Source organism: Leptidea sinapis, chromosome 37 (genome assembly GCF_905404315.1).
Source record: "Leptidea sinapis chromosome 37, ilLepSina1.1, whole genome shotgun sequence".
Lineage (NCBI taxonomy): Eukaryota > Metazoa > Arthropoda > Insecta > Lepidoptera > Pieridae > Leptidea > Leptidea sinapis.
Genome location: NC_066301.1, coordinates 5,185,272 through 5,205,548, shown reverse-complemented (window position 1 = coordinate 5,205,548; position 20,277 = coordinate 5,185,272). Strand labels below are relative to the sequence as shown.

At 38.6% G+C, this 20,277-nt stretch overlaps 2 protein-coding genes across 5 annotated transcripts in view; one reads left to right on the top strand and one right to left on the bottom strand.

The window, feature by feature from the left end:
• Positions 1–20,277, bottom strand: part of LOC126975738 (zinc finger protein 573-like) — a 358,061-nt gene that overhangs the window by 263,718 nt on the left and 74,066 nt on the right. The window lies entirely within an intron of this gene.
• Positions 1–20,277, top strand: part of LOC126975737 (Fanconi anemia group J protein homolog) — a 115,597-nt gene that overhangs the window by 47,549 nt on the left and 47,771 nt on the right. For 2 of the 3 annotated variants that reach the window (XM_050823747.1, XM_050823746.1), the window contains exon 3: positions 9,384–9,518. The exons of the other annotated variant lie outside the window; for it this stretch is intronic. In XM_050823747.1, coding sequence (XP_050679704.1) covers positions 9,384–9,518 — 135 coding nt within the window. The remainder of the gene's footprint in view (positions 1–9,383; positions 9,519–20,277) is intronic. 3 annotated transcript variants of the gene reach the window in all.

The window sequence follows — 20,277 nt, the reverse complement described above, 5'->3', positions numbered from 1 at the left end:
CAGCAAAAAGGTGACGATTTTTGTGAACGTATATTAAATTTTCATTTAGTATACTAACAAGGAACAGTCATAATATTTATTTATTTAAAATTTTCTTTGAGAGACTCGAAGTCTTTTCTTTGAAAAAAAGTTACTCGAAGTTTAAAATTACTTCTCCCTGTTATGTAATTCTGTAGTGACAAAGGTAAGATAAAGACAAACGGCCTTATAAATAAACTTAGTATAAAGTTATAACTGATGATTATATATTACTTATAGCAAAATGTTTACAATATCGTTGACAACACTGTCAATACAATGATAATTCTGAAGTTTTCCGAATAACAAGCTGCCTTGCAAATAAACGTTATACGTCCGAACAAACCATTCGTACGCAAAATGTCTATTTGTAAACATTTTACATATTCTTGGTTTATGCTTAGTTATAACTTTATGCTAATTTTATTTGTAAGGCCGAAAAAGTTTTAAATGGTTTGTGTGTTTTTTATGTTTAAAGTTTTGGAATAACTTTACTTCGCATGTATTTAAAATCACAGAACGTGTTTTATTACACCTAGTATGTAGGAAATTATTAGATTATAGGATTCTGTTGATTAACTGAATCTATAGCGGATTATTAGTTAGTTGTGTGTTCGTCTGTTGGTAACTGACTTCAGCGTCCGTGCCCCTTTGGTTACGAAACCCGAAAACAATGGGTCCACACCACGTGTTATCAATCGATAGCATTCCACATTGAGCCCATTCATTTCATATCCCTCATATTTGGCCATTGATAACTCCGTCAGCGTTAGTATGAGACGCGATGTAAAACGATACGGCATGGCCATACAATTCGGCGACTCAAAGCCTTGCGGCACTAGTCAGCTATATCGGCAATGCCTGCACTGACAAGACAAAACCTCAAGGTGTGTCGCTCGATTTTGATGTTCTCGAGGGCTTGTTTTTTAGTCTTGGCGAGCGGAATGTCTGTCAGTATTGTGGAGCTATTACTAAAACATATTCCTTTTGGAATTGAATGAATGAATGAAAACTTTATTAACCACTAAAAAAAACATACAGATAAATCACAGAAAATAATTAACAAAACTTTTACTACTTTATTATTAGATTTTATATATTTACCTATATTTAAAAGCCTTACTGGGAGGCAGTTAAATCAGGGTTTTCCTGCATTGGCACGATTTATATGCAATCAATGTAGATCGGATTATGAGCAGCCCCTACTAACCCATGTTATTATTATTACCTATTTAGACAAATAAAAGAAATGTATTTTTGGAAGTAGGACTACATTTTTGAAAATATTGCTATTTTATGTATTAGCAACCTAAAATACGCACTATACATTCAAATTAAATGAGAAAACATATAACTTTTCACATGAAAATAAAATTAGGTTCATTTTTGTCAACTTTAACACAGGCATTGGACTGCTTGGTGTTTTGAGCACTAGTTTTGCCTCTAAATTGACTTTCAACAACAGTGGAAATACTTCGACGACCATCCCATGGTGTCAGAGCTCAATGCCTGAAGTACAGCTTAGGTAGAACAAGTAGCGAAATCTGTTTTCCTTGGACTTTCTTGAGTTGACTGGTCGTCTGGAAGTTAACTCAAATTGGCTCCGTATAAACTGGGGGTTATAACTAGAGCAAGGCAATAATACTTCAAGCTGGCCCACATTTTGTTGCTCTTAAAGCACAAGTCTATTGGAGTATTGCTCTCATCTCTGATCTGTTACACCCAAGTATTCGCTCGAACCACTTAACCGCGTGTAACGCAAAGCTATGATTGTCGGGAGACCAGTACTTTGTGAACGATTCTTTACGTCTTCTACCCCGTTTAAGTTAGGGAGTCAATTTTCAAGAAGTGTTCTAGAAAGTTGTTTGACCAGATTCCATTACGCACAATAAGCCACAAACTTGGTAATCATCCACACTATTTAGTTGCACGGCGTTCCTCCACAGTATCTGTCGCGTAGCTTAACACGTTTGCGCAGTTCCGTAACACCTAGCGTAAAAAAGTGTGTAAACTTAAAAATATTCCTATGATTCCCGTGGTGTTGCAGGAGAATGAGCAGCAGTGATCACTTAACACCATGTGACCCGTATGTTCGTTAGTCCTCATCTTCTATAATAATAAAGACCTGACCCCTTTCCAAAATATCATCGATCTTATCGTGGATTTTACGCTTAAATAGGCCATTCCCGACTCTTTTATTCCCAATATAATTTTATCAACATCAACATTCAATATTCACTCAACAATTTTCATTATAGATATCTTCTTAAACTCTATTTTCTTCGTTAGTTAGGAATAATGCTTCACTTATTCAAAATTGAATGTACATTACCTAAGTACAATTGTTAAACAATAGGAAAAAGTACTCTTCTTAAAATTGGGAATCTCTGATTAAAACTGACGACGAATAAAGGTGATTGTTGTCACGAGGCACTTCGTGTAATTGAAACGGTAATGCGGCGCGGGTTGCTCCGCCGCCGGCTGTCTAATGGAAATGACAAGTCTAATGTAACGGCGGAGGTCCGGACGAACCAACAAAGCGTTCATTTACCGATGGCGGCGGTCTCGCCCAAGGGCGCCTTTGTTCGCCATTTCCTACGCATTTTTTCACCTATTTTCATCTCGAAAATACTAAACAGCATTGTCGACGCCGAGCTTGTAGGAATACCCTGGATGACAACGGAATGACAAGAGCCCATGGGTGGCCTCCCGCCTCCCTTTGTAAAAATGTCGCTTCGGGAGGGGCGGCCTACAAGACGGCATTTTTATATGACCTCCGAACCAAACAGCCTACGGAACAATCGCAGGACAACCAGATCTCGACCTAGCGTCATACGTTGCAAGGTTGGAATCCCATTGAAGGGTGATATTTTTGACTTTATAAAAATACGAGTCGTGTTAGCGATAAATCGATAAATACACAGAATGCTTGGTTCTAGAGTTGGTGCGGAGGGTGGGGTGGTGCCCGAATGTTTCAGAGTATAAGATTTTTGGAATCATTCAGACGGTTCTCGAAAGTAATTAGTCGACAGGTTCACTTCTGGTTAAGTGATCTACGAGTTTTTTTTGGCCTCTCGGAGCAAGAATATTGACGACATTGTTTGCAGCTGGTTCAATATGCACAGTATACAGCTATGGTTTCGGATATACCTACATCTAATATATCAAATTCTCGTTTCGCGGTGTTTGTAGTTAAACTCCTCCAAAACGGCTTGAATGATTCTCTTCAAATTTTGTGTGCATATTGGGTAGGTCTGAGAATAGAACAACATCTTTTTTTCATCCCCCTAAATATTAAGGGTAGTCCACTAGTCTAGTCTACTCCTATTTTTTTTTTAATTTTATTATGATTCAGTATTAAAATACGTACAACTTCAAATTTTCACCCGTCTACGATCAGCACGAATTTTTTATCGCGATTTTAATATTATTCTATTCCATCCACAGATACGCAATAGAGTTGCAAGATGACAATCGAATATATAATGATTATTGTAGTACGATGAATTTTATGTACGATATATTTGGTAGGTCTGAGAATCGGTTGTTATACATTTTTTATACCTCAAAAATTTTAATTATTGATTTTTTTTATTATTTTATATGGCAATATAACCGTCGCTGGGTATATAAAACGCGTAATATTCACTAATTCTAATATTGCAGTGGTAGTAGAAACAGGTATTAATAGATAGAAAAAGTGAGTTCGGCTAAAGCTACGTGCCACGGTTTTTATATTGTTGCCAGAATTGGACGATGCACTTGTACTGTTATGTACTGTTTTGAAGAATGCAGGGCCGGCTTAATGATATTCAAATTCAAATTCAAATATTTTTATTCAAAATATATAAATTTAAAATCACTTATTGAACGTCAAAAACTACCACCCATTCAAAAGAGACTGCCTCAGACCTGAGAAGAATGGGCGCAAGAAACTCAGCGGGCTTTTTTTTTAATATAAAATATGGATTACAACGTAATATCGTACAATAAACATTTATAATTTTTTTTTTTTATGGAATAGGAGGACAAACGAGCGTACGGGTCACCTGGTGTTAAGTGATCACCGCCGCCCACACTCTCCTGCAACACCAGAGGAATCACAAGAGCGTTGCCGGCCTTTAAGGAAGGTGTACGCGCTTTTCTTGAAGGTACCCGTGTCGTATCGTCCCGGAAACACCGCACACGGAAGCTCATTCCACAGCTTCGTGGTACGAGGAAGAAAGCTCCTTGAAAACCGCACTGTGGAGGACCGCCACACATCCAGATGGTGGGGATGAAATCCTAACTTGTGGCGTGTCGTGCGAAGGTGGAATTCGGCGGCAGGAATCAGGTTGAACAGCTCTTCGGAACACTCCCCGTGATAGATGCGGTAGAAAACACACAATGAAGCGACGTCTCTACGCAACGCCAAATGATCCAGCCGTTCACAGAGTACTGGGTTCCCGACAATTCGAGCTGCTCTGCGTTGCACGCGGTCAAATGGATCGAGCTGATACTGGGGTGCGCCAGACCAGAGATGACAGCAATACTCCATGTGAGGCCGGACCTGCGCTTTGTAGAGCGCTAGAATGTGGGCCGGCTTGAAGTATTGCCGTGCTCTATTTATGACGCCCAGTTTCTTTGAAGCCAGTTTGGCTTTGCCCTCCAGATAGCCACGGAATTGGCAATTGCTCGAGATTTCGAGACCCAGTATTCCGATACTAGGCGAGGCTTTAAGGGAAGTGTTCTCGAAGAGCGGTGATACGGCAAATGGGGTTTTTTTAGTGGTAAACGCGCAAACTTGAGTCTTCTGGGGGTTAAATTGAACAAGGTTCAACTTACCCCATTCCGCGACCTTCTCGAGAGAGGACTCGATAGAAGACACAAGTTTCTCCCGGCACTGGTCGACGTTTTCCCGAGAGAGACCTGCATGGCCCGTGTATACGGCATCACCAGTGCTGTCGTCTGCATAGCAATGCATGTTGGCGGTGTCCAACATATCATTGATATGCAGAAGAAACAGCGTGGGAGATAGCACACAGCCTTGGGGAACTCCAGCGTTCACGGGCTTGGGATTTGAGCAATAACCGTCGATAACGACCTGTATGCTGCGCCCAGTGAGGAAGCTGGAGGTCCACTTGCATAAGCTCTCGGGAAGCCCAAATGATGGAAGTTTTGCGAGGAGCGCCTTGTGCCATACACGATCAAAGGCCTTCGCTATATCCAGACCAACTGCCAGGCCTTCCCCCTTGCTTTCAATAGCCGCCGCCCATCTATGTGTTAGGTATACCAGAAGATCGCCAGTCGACCGACCATTGCGAAAGCCGTACTGCCGGTCGTTGATCAACTGGTGACCCTCAAGGTATGCCAAGAGCTGGCGGTTAATTATGCTCTCCATGATTTTGGAGAGTAGGGAGGTAATCGCAATAGGCCTGTAGTTTGCCGGATCCGAACTGTCTCCTTTTTTTGGGATCGGATGGACAAGGGCTGACTTCCATGAATCAGGGACAACGCCTTTTGAATAAGAGTGCCGGAATAAACGCGTTAGCACCGGCGTCAACTCAGGGGCAAACGTCCTAAGCACGATTGGAGAAATGCCATCCGGCCCGCTCGACTTCCTGACGTCCAACGAAAACAGAGCTCGCCTAACAGTTTTCTGTCGGAACTGTACTTCAGGCATGGAGCTCTGACACCGCGAGATGGTCGGCGGTGTTTTTCCGTTGTCGTCAAGAGTCGAGTTGAAGGCAAAAAGAGTGCACAGGAGATCGGCTTTCTCTTTTGCCGTATGGGCCAGGGTGTCATTCCTCATGTGCAACGGCGGCATGGACGGCTGGTTGAAGTTACCAAGAGCAGCTTTCGACAACGACCAGAACTTGCGTGTTCCGGTCGGGTAACTGGAAAGCTGCTCGCCAATTTTGACGACGTGCTTCGATTTCGCACGGGCGATTTGCCGCTTAAAAAATCTAGAGGCACGGTTATATTTCCTCTTCAGAACTTTGCAGTTCGGATCCTTTGAGCCCAGCGCCGCAACCCAAGTTCGATACGCCTGTTTTTTGCAGTCAGATGCTGCTTTAACTGACGCATCGAACCAGGGCTGTGATCTGCCACCGATCGGTACTACAGAGCTTGGTATAAAAATATCCATTCCCTGCAGTATCACATCGGCTACTGCAACGGCGCAGGCACTAGGATCATCCGAAGGGAAACAAACCCTGCCCCAAGGGTAGGATGCAAAAAAGGAACGCATCCTATCCCAATCTGCTGACTTGTAGTGCCAAACGCGGCGGGTCGCTGGTGGTCTGCGACGTTGGCGTCGGATAGGCACTACACTCCTGACCAGGCAATGGTCGGACGTTCCGAGAGGGGCGTCGACAGAGACCTGGTAACCATCGGGATGTGTAGTCAGCAGAAGATCTAATAAGGACGGCATGTGGCTATCCACATCCGGGAGCCGCGTCGGTGACTCAACCAATTGGGACAGACCATACGCCAATGCAAAATTATGCACAGATCGCCCTGCGTAGTCTGTGGTACGTGATCCAAGCCATTCGGCATTGTGCCCGTTGAAATCACCCAAGACTACGATTTCAGCGGAGGGGATCTGAGCAAGCACGTCATCAAATGCCGCTTGAACGCAGCCCATGAGGTGATCCGTTTCTGCGTTACCACTATGGGACCTGTAGACACACGCATAGATGCGGACGCGGTCCTCTAAATCTACGCGGAGCCAGAGAGTAGACAGGCCCCTACCCTCAAAATTGCCGAGACGGCGACAGCAGATATCCTCCCTAACGTACACACATACCCCGGCATGAGGCATGAAATTATGCTCAATTTTGTACCCGGGGTACGTAAAATATGACGTATCGCTAGGTCGAGATATCTGCGTCTCCGTAAGGAAAAACAAGGCCGGCTGCGACGTCTCAAGGTGGTGGTGGACGGCGTTTAAGTTGGAGTGAATTCCCCGGATGTTACAAAAGTCCACATTAAGCGTGGAGCGGGGTGCCGTGGTGTTGCTGCCCTGTTTATCCTGTGACATACACGGTACTGTGCCCTCCCCAGAATACGAAGGGCAGCCCGAGCGCGAATGCTCGGGGAGGGATTCTCTGGCTCTACAAGAGCCGGTACCCTCCTGGTAATTTCTCTTTAAATACCAATGCTTGTAGAAGCATATACATCGCCCAACAAAAGACTTACTAACTCGACCCAACCGAGTAGTAGGCATAACAAGTTTATGTTTGTTCCTCGTGTTAACATTATGAATGTCACAGTTTCTAGAAAATTCCTCAATGTGCTTATGAACATACAGAACATTATCGAAAATGTATTGAGAAGCAACAGTCAAAATGTTTATTTCTAGGTTTATGGTTTAAGGTTTATTTAGGTTATAAATCGCGCGAATAGCCCTCTTCTGCAGCACAATGATAGTATTAATATCGGCCGCACTGCCCCACAATAAATAAAAGATTCATCATAATTTGCTTTTAGAATTTAATTATATACTAGTTCATAATCTAGGTGTAAGTTTGCCGAATAGAATAAAAATAAAATCAATAGAATATGGGCATAACATAGAATTGGCCACTCCTCGTCCTTTCACTTCCTATACAATAAACTGTTCTGATTTTGGCTTCGGTAACACGATTCACCGCAACTTGGGAAATATTGATACCAAATAGTTTTTTCAATTGAAATTGTTACTTTATTATATTATGAGTTATCTTTAGTATTTATTCCGCTAAGATTTGTTAGTCTTCAAGCATTATTTAATTTTATTTTTATTTATTCATGTATAGGTAACATCATAAACATTAGCAAACCTCACACTTTAAAACACACACTTTCACCAGTGAAGTTTCCAACACAATATGACACTTTTAGTTAAAAGATAACCAACGGTAAGATAAAAACCAAAAATCAAAAGTAATACTTACAAATTAACAACTAATTACAAGCTATAAAAGTTACACAATCCTACACACTTCTATTATACAATACTACAGTGAGTTAAGTATTCAGAACAAATATAGGAATGGGGTTAAAATAAATCTGTAATTATTTTAATTATCACAAAACAGTGATCTGAAAACATTTAACTTTTCATGACATATGTCAATATGACTGTATGCTCTGTTGTAACAGCTACATGCCCGCATTATAAACCTGTTCTTTCCGTGTACTGAGGGCCTACCATCAAGTTTTAATAAGCGATGCGATTCCGATGCAGTTCAGTTTTGGTACCTAAACTGAATCACTAAAATTCGTTCCATGAAGTGCCTTATTGAATCGCGTTTGGATCGCTTATGAAGAATTAACGAAATAAATTTGTCTGTGGTCGGCGGTGTGAGAAAGAGATGACGCTCTACAGTCGTTGCATAACTTTGTCTGTCTTACTTGAACCATATGCGTTGCGTTTCGAAACCTAAAATGATATGATTTTAGCTGTTTATTTGCGTAGAAAGTACTAAAAATACATTTTAAAATTGCGCTTTATAACGTCAAATTATAAACCATTAAGCCCTTTTTTGCACTTATTCAATAATAGTAATATAAATATGTATATATAGTTCTTTGAATTACAAATTGAATGTTTGCTTAGGTGTTTTCGTAAAAATAACGAGTTATGAAATGATGGAGGTGCGTCCATTGATGTTTGATTTGACAGGAGCACAGAGTACATTTTTTTTAATTCGCTCTTGCAAACAGGCCCCGGACCCTTACTGCCTCGTCTTTAGTATTTTCATTTTCCTTTTCTGTATGTTTTCACTTTTTTAAAAGTTATTAATAACACGATTCACTTTCCTCTAAGGAAGTAGCAACCTTTTTCGAACCGCTCACTTTGACACATAAGCTATCCAGATTAGGTTGAGATATTATCTTATGGTACGAATTACATAATTGTGATTTAATCAGTCGATTTGACGTCAACCTAAATTAGATAGCTCTAATCACGTCGTGGTACGAAATTACAAAGCAGTACATTTTAGGTTGTCAATTGAATCGCAATAAGAGTTCATGGTAGGCCCGCTGTTCTACGCATAATGCAAGTAACACCTGCACAGCTTATCTTCCACTAAAGAATTCGTGCACGCTGAATCCTCGACTGAACGACCGGGTTAATTAGCAACGTGAAACTCTGCTTCAACCAATTTGACACGTGTTTCGCCTCTACAAGAGGCATCCTCATGAGATGTTGACTCGCCGAACTCTGGAAAGAGACTTCTAATTCGAAAATGTATCGTTAATCTAAGTAGCACGATTAACACTTCAGATAACTCATAACATTAAAGTTTTGGGCTGCATTTACAATGAATAGTTTCGTGAGTATGTAACCGCCTTAATCGACACACTATATGTCTGTAACTATTCGGTATATTTCGCAGAACGTCTGAACGAGAAGTTGACCCAGAGCTATTTCAATGATCACCCCGAGCTGAACAATCTGCTGGAAGGCCACGACTCGTACAAGACTATGACAGCTGATGAGAGAGGCGACTTCTTCAACAAATTTGCTTACAGTCAGTATACCGCCCATACATTCTACTAGCTGCGGCTTCTTTGCTTAGATTTAGAAATCAATTCATTCCTATTTGGACTAAGCTTTGGTAATTGTAATTTTGTTTTGTGACGGTCGTTCTTAGAGCCATGAAGTTGATTGTTTCTAAAGTAAGTAGGTACGCCTAGAAAAAGTTCCATTTTTCAAAAAGTTCACTTTTCTATGGTTGCCATATCATAGAAAAGTGTTTACCTGCAAACCCCAAGGATATACGAGCAATCAAGTCACCTCTAGGTAAGAGATTACCGCCGCTTTCACACTAGAAATGTACACATGCCTTATCATCCAGAAAACACTGTGCTGTTCATTCCAAAGTTTGGTAGTACATACGTACATACGACTTACGACCGTTCCCAATATTCAGTCTATCTCCGGTTGTGGCCTACTTGAGATAAAAATCGTAACTATCGTTGACTTTTCTGTCCCAATAAACTTATCGACGGTAACTCACCTTTTCCGTACACGCTTTCTGTCAATGGGAGGACGTATAGCTTACCAGCGATAGAAGTTTGTATGGAAATTGCAATTCACGCGTCCCAATATAAGGCGATAAGAATGACTTATCGGGTATATTGGGACAGCTTCAGATTATTGACAGTACAAGGTAGTAATTTATCTCTCTCTGTGGGTAGTATATCGGGAACGGCCGTTATGGACCTTCAAGACCTTTAAGTTCGGAGTATCCCAACTTAAAGGCCTGCAACCCATATCTTGATCACGTTGTCTCACCACTTACCATCACGTGGTCCTTTTGCCCATGTGTAATGCCCTCTTATATGAAAAACGTGGCAGAAATATCTTTGAAAACCGCACTGCGGAAAAACGTAACTTGTCCATATGTTGACGATAGCGTTAGTGGTGAATCAGGTCTAATAATTCTCCGGAACACTATCCACTATTAAGTTACATAGGAGACATATAGGTATTCAAGACCTGATTTCAGCCTGAGACAGCTTTTGTATAGTACCTATACCTCTAGCCCGAATAATCGGTACCGGTACGGTACGGTAGAGGTATCGATGCAATCGGCTTTCTTAGAATTACACAAAACATCGAAAATAGTATAAAGTTTCCACGAAATTAAACACGTAACATAAGTATCGTATCCGACCGTTTGCTAATTCACAAAGCCCCGCTGAACGATCGAAGCGATCACGCTCCGATGCCTGACCATATTCAAATTATCGTTGCTGTCGATCATGGAACAACGTACGGGCGAAACTTACGGCACCGCGTCTGGCTCTATGTTCCTGACCCGGACGGCATTGTGCGCAGGCGCATCTGTTGGGGCGAATTAGATTTCGAGTTTAGATAGTTGATTGGTGTTTCCTTTTGTTGTGCTTGTTATGTTCGGGATCTGTTTGCTTCGACGCTGAATGATTCCGATACTGAACAATACGTATAGAATATTTTATTATTGTAGTGTGGCGGTCCGCGACTTGTCCGCGTTGAATTAGTTTCCGTGTGCCAATCTGGCTAATATATTGGATTTTGTTTATGATTTCATTGCTCTCAACAAATTAAATTTTGTAACTAGAATTTATGAGTGACTTGAACCGGCGCCTATCAGGTTCCGTCCGAGCGCTGTTACCAACTGAGCCAACCGTTCGAGTGACGCATCGTTCGTAAATCTTGTATGCTTTATTCAAATCTCAGGTTGTGACTCCATCTACAGGATCTACTTTACAGTTGACAAACCTGCTCAATCCTAGTTATTGCATATTAGGAAATTGACTTGAGATGTCGCTCTTTGTAAAATGTAAACATGCAACGCCCGAGAGGCGCGGGTTCGAGCCCCGCATCGTTCATAAATTTCGGTAACAATTTTAATTTGTATAATTAATCCCAAAAGTGTGGTATATCACTTTAAAATTACAAATTGATCATTGGTTTAAGTTATTCTACGTTAATTCACAATCTACTTGTATATATACAAGCAAATTAAAAAAAAATGGTTCTGGTAATAATTTAGTGTCTGATGCTGTTCCATTGTGTTTTTTTTATCGCAATTGGTACGGACTTGAGTCGCGAAGATGGTGGCCTGTCCCCATAGAAATTTTCCGAGTATTACAATCATCAAGTTTATCTTATCATCGGCCGGAAGACTTCCACTGCTGGACAAAGGCCTCCCCCAAAGATATGATAAGTTTACACAAATAAAATTTGAAAAACAAAATTTTAGAACGATGCGGGATTCGAACCCACGACCTCCGGCATTCCGTGCCGGTGCGTCTCGTTATAAAAGTCTGTTTGCATTGTTTAACTCTCAGGTTGTAGCTTCATCTACAGGATCTACTTAACAGTTGATAACCTGCTCAACCCCAATATTTGCATATTAGGAAATTGACTTGAGATGTCGTTCTTGTAGATCTAAACAATATGTTATGTTTTTAAAGTCAAGCCACAGTCCTAGAAGTGAGGGTTATCACTTTAAAAACATAACATATTGTATGTATGATAAGTTCGTCTACTATTCAATTAAATGCACCAAGTGCAAGATTTAAGAACGGTGCGGGCTATCGAGTGTTGCGGGTTCGATTTGCGCTTTTGTATATTTTTCCACGTCACTACCATCCATTCGAGGTGCCAAGTAATTATTAATGTCTAAAAAAATCGTACGAGACAACGACCCGACGTTTTTAAGTATTTTATTTTTTTTTTATTTATTACTACAATGTTTTTTTTTTCGAGAATTGAGAACACAGCCTCACCATTTACTAACCAATAATTCTCTATTATTACAGAAGATTGTTATAAAATAAATATATATTTCTAAAATATTTTACTTATTGCACAAAATAAGTAAAATATTTTAGAAGTTAAATTAAATGAAATCTAAGTATATAATGTAATGTAAATACAATATTTTTTAGTTACATGATATGTTATAGAGAAAGAACTCTTCTATATTATAAAAAGGTTCTTCTTTATGATGCCTGCTAGAAGAACTGAACTATTACAATAGAGTAGTGGTCTCACCTAGGTCATCACCCCTTTTTTTTATGGAATAGGAGGACAAACGAGCGTACGGGTCACCTGGTGTTAAGTGATCACCGCCGCCCACATTCTCTTGCAACACCAGAGGAATCACAAGAGCGTTGCCGGCCTTTAAGGAAGGTGTACGCGCTTTTTTTGAAGGTGCCCATGTCGTATCGTCCGGGAAACACCACACAAGGAAGCTCATTCCACAGCTTTGTAGTACGTGGAAGAAAGCTCCTTCAAAACCGCACTGTGGAGGACCGCCACACATCCAGATGGTGGGGATGATATCCTAATTTGTGGCGTGTGGTGCGAAGGTGGAATGAAAGGAAAAATTCCCAGGAGCATACAACAAAAAGTCCGTTCTAGGTACCTAAAAGGCCTGTAACCTTCCTGTTTCGTGGCAGTGATCATTTTCTATAAGATAACCTTATCCGCGATGGACTCCTAAACTAATGAACTGATTTAAATGGGGATTACTTCATGGAGTGCAGTTTAGTCCAACTTGAGAGATAGGATACTTTTTATTTCGATTTGGGACCCATAATCTTATAATAACCATTATTTCCAATATTTGTTTTGTATGGACATGTTTTCTGTGAGAGGATTTATTGACGCACGGTTTGACAGTTCTGCTGTGAAACAATTTCATTATAACAACAAGGACCATGTGCTACGAAATCATTCTTGGTGTTATGAAAAATTTTTTAAAAAACAGTATTTTATTTATTATGTACAGAACAACGTCTGCCTGGTCAGCTATTAATACAATATCGACACACTTTTTACACAAATTTTTCTGTCCCAAATTAAGCATTATAGCCTGTGTTATGGGTTGCAAGACAGCTATATATTTAATATAATATACTTACTTAAACATACATAAATACATTTAAACATCCATGACTCGGAAACAAACATCCATATTCATCATATAAATGCTTGCACCTACCGGGATTCGAACCCGAATATTTAGAATCGAATGTTTGTCAAACACAATGTATTATTTGTGCAGCTGTGTGGAGATTTACAGTCGGCGTAGGTACCTACCTAGTAGATAGTAAATTATTTTATGTCAGTCATCAGTGTATGAGCTCGTAGGTGATGAGGTGGTAACTACCTCTTACATAATTAGTTATACGTTGCCGTTCGAGTTTTAACTTCAAATACAGACTTCAGATACAATATAAAGGAAAATAAATAGTCAATGAACGTTCACTCCCCGGTCGGTATTTAAAAATTTCGAAATTGTAGCGTCCAGGAACAATGATTATTATAATCTGAAGATCAAAAGAGCAACGGGTAGGCACTGCTTTGATTTTTATATTGAAATCAGTTTGAAAATAATAAATCATTGCAAACAGGAGACGTTTATACCACGCCATCATGACGTATTTTGCGTGTCCGTGAGATGAGCCCGCAAGCTGAACGTCCGTGCCGGCAGGCGGCTTTCGACCAATCAACACCCCGCGCGTCAAATGTGGGAGGAGCTTCACACCCGTCGCGATCGATATGGCGACAGTATTTTTTGCTATGTACGGCCCTATGTGGAGATTGTGATATATCACTCACAGTATTGACACTTATAAATTATAAGCGAGAAATAATTCAATGAAGTGTTTCAATGGAGGCGCTTCTGCCGTTAGGACGCATTATATCCTTATCCTCATAGTATCTTCTCAGAGTAAAACTATAAAGATTAAATATTATCTTTCAAGAACTACTGTTGATGCTTGGTTTCCTATTAAATATATTTATACCATTAATTTTTATAATTATAACGCCTACTATTCGGCTAAGTCGAGTTAGTAAGTCTTTTGTGGTGTTCAAAAGAAAAGTATTACCATATTCAAATAAATGAATCTCTCTTAATGATACCGCATATTGGGAATGGAGCGACCGCCCTCAGGCTATTAAATAATAAGTATAATAATATTTATGGAAAAAAAAAGCTCGCAGAGTTTGTTGCGCCCGTTCTTTTCAGGTTTGAGGCATTCTTCTTGGAACGGTTGGTAGTTTTTGACTTTTCATAATCATATCCTATTTTGAATAGCAATGTTTGAATTTGAATAATTTATTGTAAAAATCATTAATTTACTTTTTGGCCACTCGTCAACTTATCGCCTGGTACGCCAGAAGTCGTCCATAATTCTCAGCTATCCTGGATGTTCTTGAGCTTAACGGTTCAATTCTATTTTTGTAGTTCATTTTTAAATTTGGCAAGACGACAGTTCTATATTTACAGTAACCAGATATATAATGCAGCCAACGCAAGACTAAATATATACCCACAGACTTTATAACAATGCAAAAAAACAACCAAAAACTGGCTCCATGGGCTAAATTTCCATTAGACCGAGAATTTTACACAATAAAACAACTTAATAACCTAAACACACACACACACATACACACACATTCTTAGAAGTTATACTTTTATTTTATTTTATCTGATTTTGATAATTTGATTGACTATATAGGTAATGATGTCTTGTACCGAGATGTCACTGACAGCTGAAACACAGTTCATACTAGTTTAGCTGTCTTTGCTCCCTGTTTTGTATATAAATAATTAATAATATAATTTAGAACTATTTGTAACTTGTAACTACTAACTATTATTAATTATTGTAATGTTTGGGAAATAAAGTTATTATTATTATTATTATTTCACTCCAGGTCTTTAATCAACGCATTTTGAATGACCGCTCGTTGCTAAGTATGTATGCTACGTTTACTTTGGGAATTCTAATCTAGGAGTATATATTTAGAAAGAAACTCAAAAATAGTTTATTCAGTAAAGCCGAAATATGACACCATTGTCAAAGTTGTAGGTATATTTTATATTGGTATTGTAGCATTGACCACTATTTTAGAATATTTGATCTTAAAACTCACAAGAAGAATTGAAAAGCTCAATGCCTTACATTTATCCGTATAATATTAGTAAAATCTATACAAAATGAAGTATAAAAACTACTAGTTATAACGGATAAAAGGTAATAAAAAATTACTTATTCTAAAACAGTAGGTATTAAGATGCAAAAAAAAAATTGCGTATTTTTATACAATCTAATTTTAGTTACAATTATTGGTATTTTTGGAATCGGTGTCCACTGGTGGCCCCACCCTCGCCTCTCGCCTTGTCACGTAGTGCGTGCGACACAAGCACATCTCACCTAAAACTATGTATATAGTTACAAACCTACGTCGGCTGAAATCGGTTTACCCCGTCGAAATATCTGAGGTAACAAACATCAAAAAAATACCGGCGAATTGAGAACCTCCTCATTTTTTGAAGTCGGTTAATGAATCATCAGTTATATTGCATTATTTATTTAGTCAATATAATCCGTATACGTGTTTACGATATTATATTTTTTTGTGCACGAACCGATTGAGATAAATGAATGTTAACAAATCCAATCCAAGCGAATCGTATTTGTTAAAACTGTGAAGTGAGTGTGTGCATGCCTTAATAAAAATATTATTAAGCCGCGGTCATACTTAAATATCGTTTGTATAATATACTATACAGTTTGTATGCATTCAGGCAATTCAACGACGATAATTTATCTGAATGCAAAATAGTTTTGTTTAATATATAATATTTAAAAAATATATTTTAAATATGAGTCACGTATTAAATAAAATTATTTACGCTGTAAAACCTCGTTCATGTTAGGACGATGCGACTCGAAGCCGCTCCTCTTGGGTTCCGTCTGAGCGCTTATCAACTGAGCCAACCGTCCGAGTATTATTGGTAATATAGCGGTATACGCATAGTCCATGAATTTTGGTACTTGAAGATAACAAACTGTTTGTGTTCATTTTGAATCAAGTCCCAGCTCATAAGTATTAATAAATGAATAAAAAAATACACAATTAAAATTTGAAAACAAAATTTGCCACATTTATGACGTGCAAATATTACAAAATAAATTTCTAAATAATTAGTTACAATAATATCAATTAAACAAAAGATTAGTAGCAGTATTATAATATAATATATAGTCAAGTTTTTAATTGAAAATATTCGTCTAATGAATATAAGCAGTTTTTACTATATTTTCATTTCAGATGAGAAATGATTTAATGGACGATGCGGGACTCGAACCCGCTACATCTCGAGTTTCGTGCGAGCTCTCTTTCCAACTGAGCCAACCGTTCGCTCGGAACGGGTTCGAGTCCCGCATCTTTCATAAAATTTTATTTTTAGTTTTATTTGTATAATTTATCACAGATGCGAGGGTAATGACTTTAAATACATAACATATTTTACTGTTCAGGTAAATATGTAACAACGACAAGTAAATTAAAACTTACCATCTCTCATAAGTCTTCCCTCTCACTTCAACTTGGAGTTTTAAATCAAAGTTGCGCCAACAACTTTAACAGACTTGTTTGATGTGACGACTAACTGCGTTCTGATTACGTGTCGCCTTATGATTAAAAAAGTTAAGTATTGCCAAAGCAGGCACTGATAATATTAGGCACGTGTTTTGAATTGAACTAAGCTATGTTTAATTTAAATATTTTTATCCAATATAGGATTGAAAATCACTTATTTAACGTCAAAAACTATCACCCAAAATATGGATTAAAGAGCCTGAGGGTGTCCGCTTAATTCCCAGTTTGTGCTATCACCACCACTGGGAGGCTCCTTTGCACAGGATGCCGACGAGATTGTAGATACCACAAAGGCGCTTATTTCTGCCGTGAAGCAGTAATGTGTAAACATTACTGTGTTTCGATCTGAAGGGCGCCGTACCTAGTAAAATTACTAGGCAAATAACTTAACATTTTATGTCTCAAGGAGACGAGTACAATTGTAGTGCCGCTCTATTTTTTTGGGTTTTTCAAGAATTCCGAGCGGCACTGCATTGTTATGGACATGGCGTATCAATTACCATCAGCTGAACGTCCTGTTTGTCTCGTCCCTTATTGTTATTTAAAAAATCCAATATGTTATAATAACCTTTCCCACAGAAACGTTTTTTAACAATTATTTTAAATTTCGTAACACATTTGTTTTGTACATTTTCTGGAATGATATTGTAAAAGAATATATAAATGCTGTATTTGGGAGGCAAACAGTGTCCGTTAGTTATATCATATTTACTTTCACATCTTAATATGACTTTTTAATCACAAAATAATTAAGTGTAAGGCATTGTTGTTTAATTTTTGGCCATGTATTTTAATTAAATTAATATGTAAAACGGTGAAGCTATAAGTGTTGATTTAAAAGAGTAGCAATGAGTTTCTTGCCACTTCTTCTCATTAATGCTCAACCCTTACCCAAATGATGGTAAGTGAAAAAAAGATTTTGACATTCTCAAGTGTGATTTCTGTAAGTAATAATAAATTGATTTTGATGAAGATGTCAAAGTCAAAGTAAAATAAACTTAATTCAATTATAAGCTTAAACTAAGCGCTTTTGAATCGTCACTATAACTATTTCTTATAAATTACTAAATCTACCATATGTTCGGAAGATTAAAGCTCGTGAGAAGAACATACAAGAAACTCAACGGGTCCACGTTTCAATCAAAAGGTGCCGCATCCAATATATGAACCGCATCGTATTTCAAAATGGCCGCCTTGCAAAATTGAATTAGCATTTCATGTCACGTAAGAAAAAACAATAGAACATGGATTTTTCTCGGCTTACACATTCGTTTATCATTCACATATAAACCATGTGATATAAAACCGAGATAGCGTACTCCGGAAGTTAAAATGCATAAAAGGCATTTATTTTCTCAAAATTGATTCCTTTAGAATTCTTTTTGATGTCATTTCTAATAACTACTAGCAACTACTACTGCTTCGGAAACAAATGGCGCTCGTAGAGAGAAGAAGCGGCGCAAGAAACTCTCCCAGCATTCTTATTTTGCGCTCTTTTCAATAAAAATATACAATATTGTACAGTCATTTCTATCACTATAAAATAATCACAATCTAGTCCCAAGCTGTCCGATCATTTAGATATTCAGCAGTGGAGTAATAGGATTTACGACAGAGCCAATTTTTCATAAAAAAATTAAATTTATATAACAGTGGCTGGAACTTTATTATAGAAGTGTATACATTTACCCTTAAAGCTATTATGTATCCTATGCAAGTACGTTGGAGAAACTAAAATGAAAATATCCAAGGGATAAATACAAGGAGTTAAATTATCCCCGTATAGTTATCGTTGTGCAACATCGTGTTTGGTCGAATCCGCCCAGAGTGTTATATGGTGTGGTCTGAATAATAGTTCTACCGTTTTTCTATGTGCCACGCAAATAGAATCGTTCAATTTTGGATTACTTAATTTTTATGAAAATAAGGGACGAGACGAGCAGGACGGTCAGCTGATGGTAGGTAATTGTTACGCCCTGCCCATTACAATGCAAAGCCGCTCAAGATTTTTGAAAAACGCAAAAATTCTGAGCGGCACTACAACTGCGCTCGTCACCTTGAGACATAATAAGTAAGACATAATTCTCATATGCCCAGTAATTTCATTAGCTACGGCGCTCTTCAGACCGAAACACAATAATGTTAACAAATTACTGCTTCAAGGTAGAAAAACGCGCCGTTACCCATAATCTAGCCGGCATTCTGTGCAAAGGAGCCTCCCACTAGTAGTAGTATCGCTAATTCTTGAAAAACTATTGAGCAGTAGCACTTTTGCGGTTTCATCTTGAGACATGAGATGTCCAATCTCTGTCGCAAAATAATAAACTAACTACGGTGCCATTCCAAAGTATACAACATAATTTGTTCTTTCGCTTGTGCAACCATGTTTTAAAGCAAAAAGAATTATCTGATGAGCATGTGCTTTTTCACTCATCTGCTTTGACGCTCTGTGCTGAGAACAGATTCAGCACAATGACACATACAAGTCTGCCTACAAAGGAGTCACGCTAGAGATATTCTCAACAGGGGGCATTTAAAAAGTGAAAACGTGACATTTCCTTTTACATTTAGGCACCTAAACCTTTTGCAAACAACATCGTGATCGAGCAAATGAAGGGAGGGGGTGGGGGCCCTAAACAAAAGGTGCTCGCCCCCAGGGCCCTGCCGCCAGGCTACTTCGGCCTGACTTAGGGTGGGTGGCTAGGGTGACCATCGTTCACACATATATTGACCGAAACATATCTTTTATCTGCATATATCATGCGTCTGCATGCAATCGCTAAATTTAGCTTTTATTTCATATGTATTAGGTTATAAAGGCTGATTATGCTTTACACTCCAATAAACTTATATAAATAGCAATATATATCTGATTTAATTCAATGAGACGTATACTATAAGTGGCCCTACTATAGCTTTGTCCAGTAGTGGACGTCTTCCGGCTGATGATGATGATGATGATACTATAAGTTGTGAACTTTATAACCACTAGGATACTGCCGTTGCCATATGGCATGTGAGTGGTGGAGACCACTGTTTAGTACTCTGTTATTTGTTTAGAACACAAAACTTGAATCTTAGGTCAAATAAGTATGTTTCGTCTACGATCACTAATTACAGTCAAGGATTTTAAACGGTTTTTTTAATGACGGTATATAATGAAGCTTCTAATTCAACCCTATAAAAAGATTCAGCTATTTATATCTCCTTTTTTACCGCTTCGCTGCATCAATGACTATAGGGCCTATATATAAACTGATTATTGTTGCAAAACCATGAAATTTAGAATGTAACTCATTCTCACAGCACAAGTAAAGGAAAAACCTGTAGTC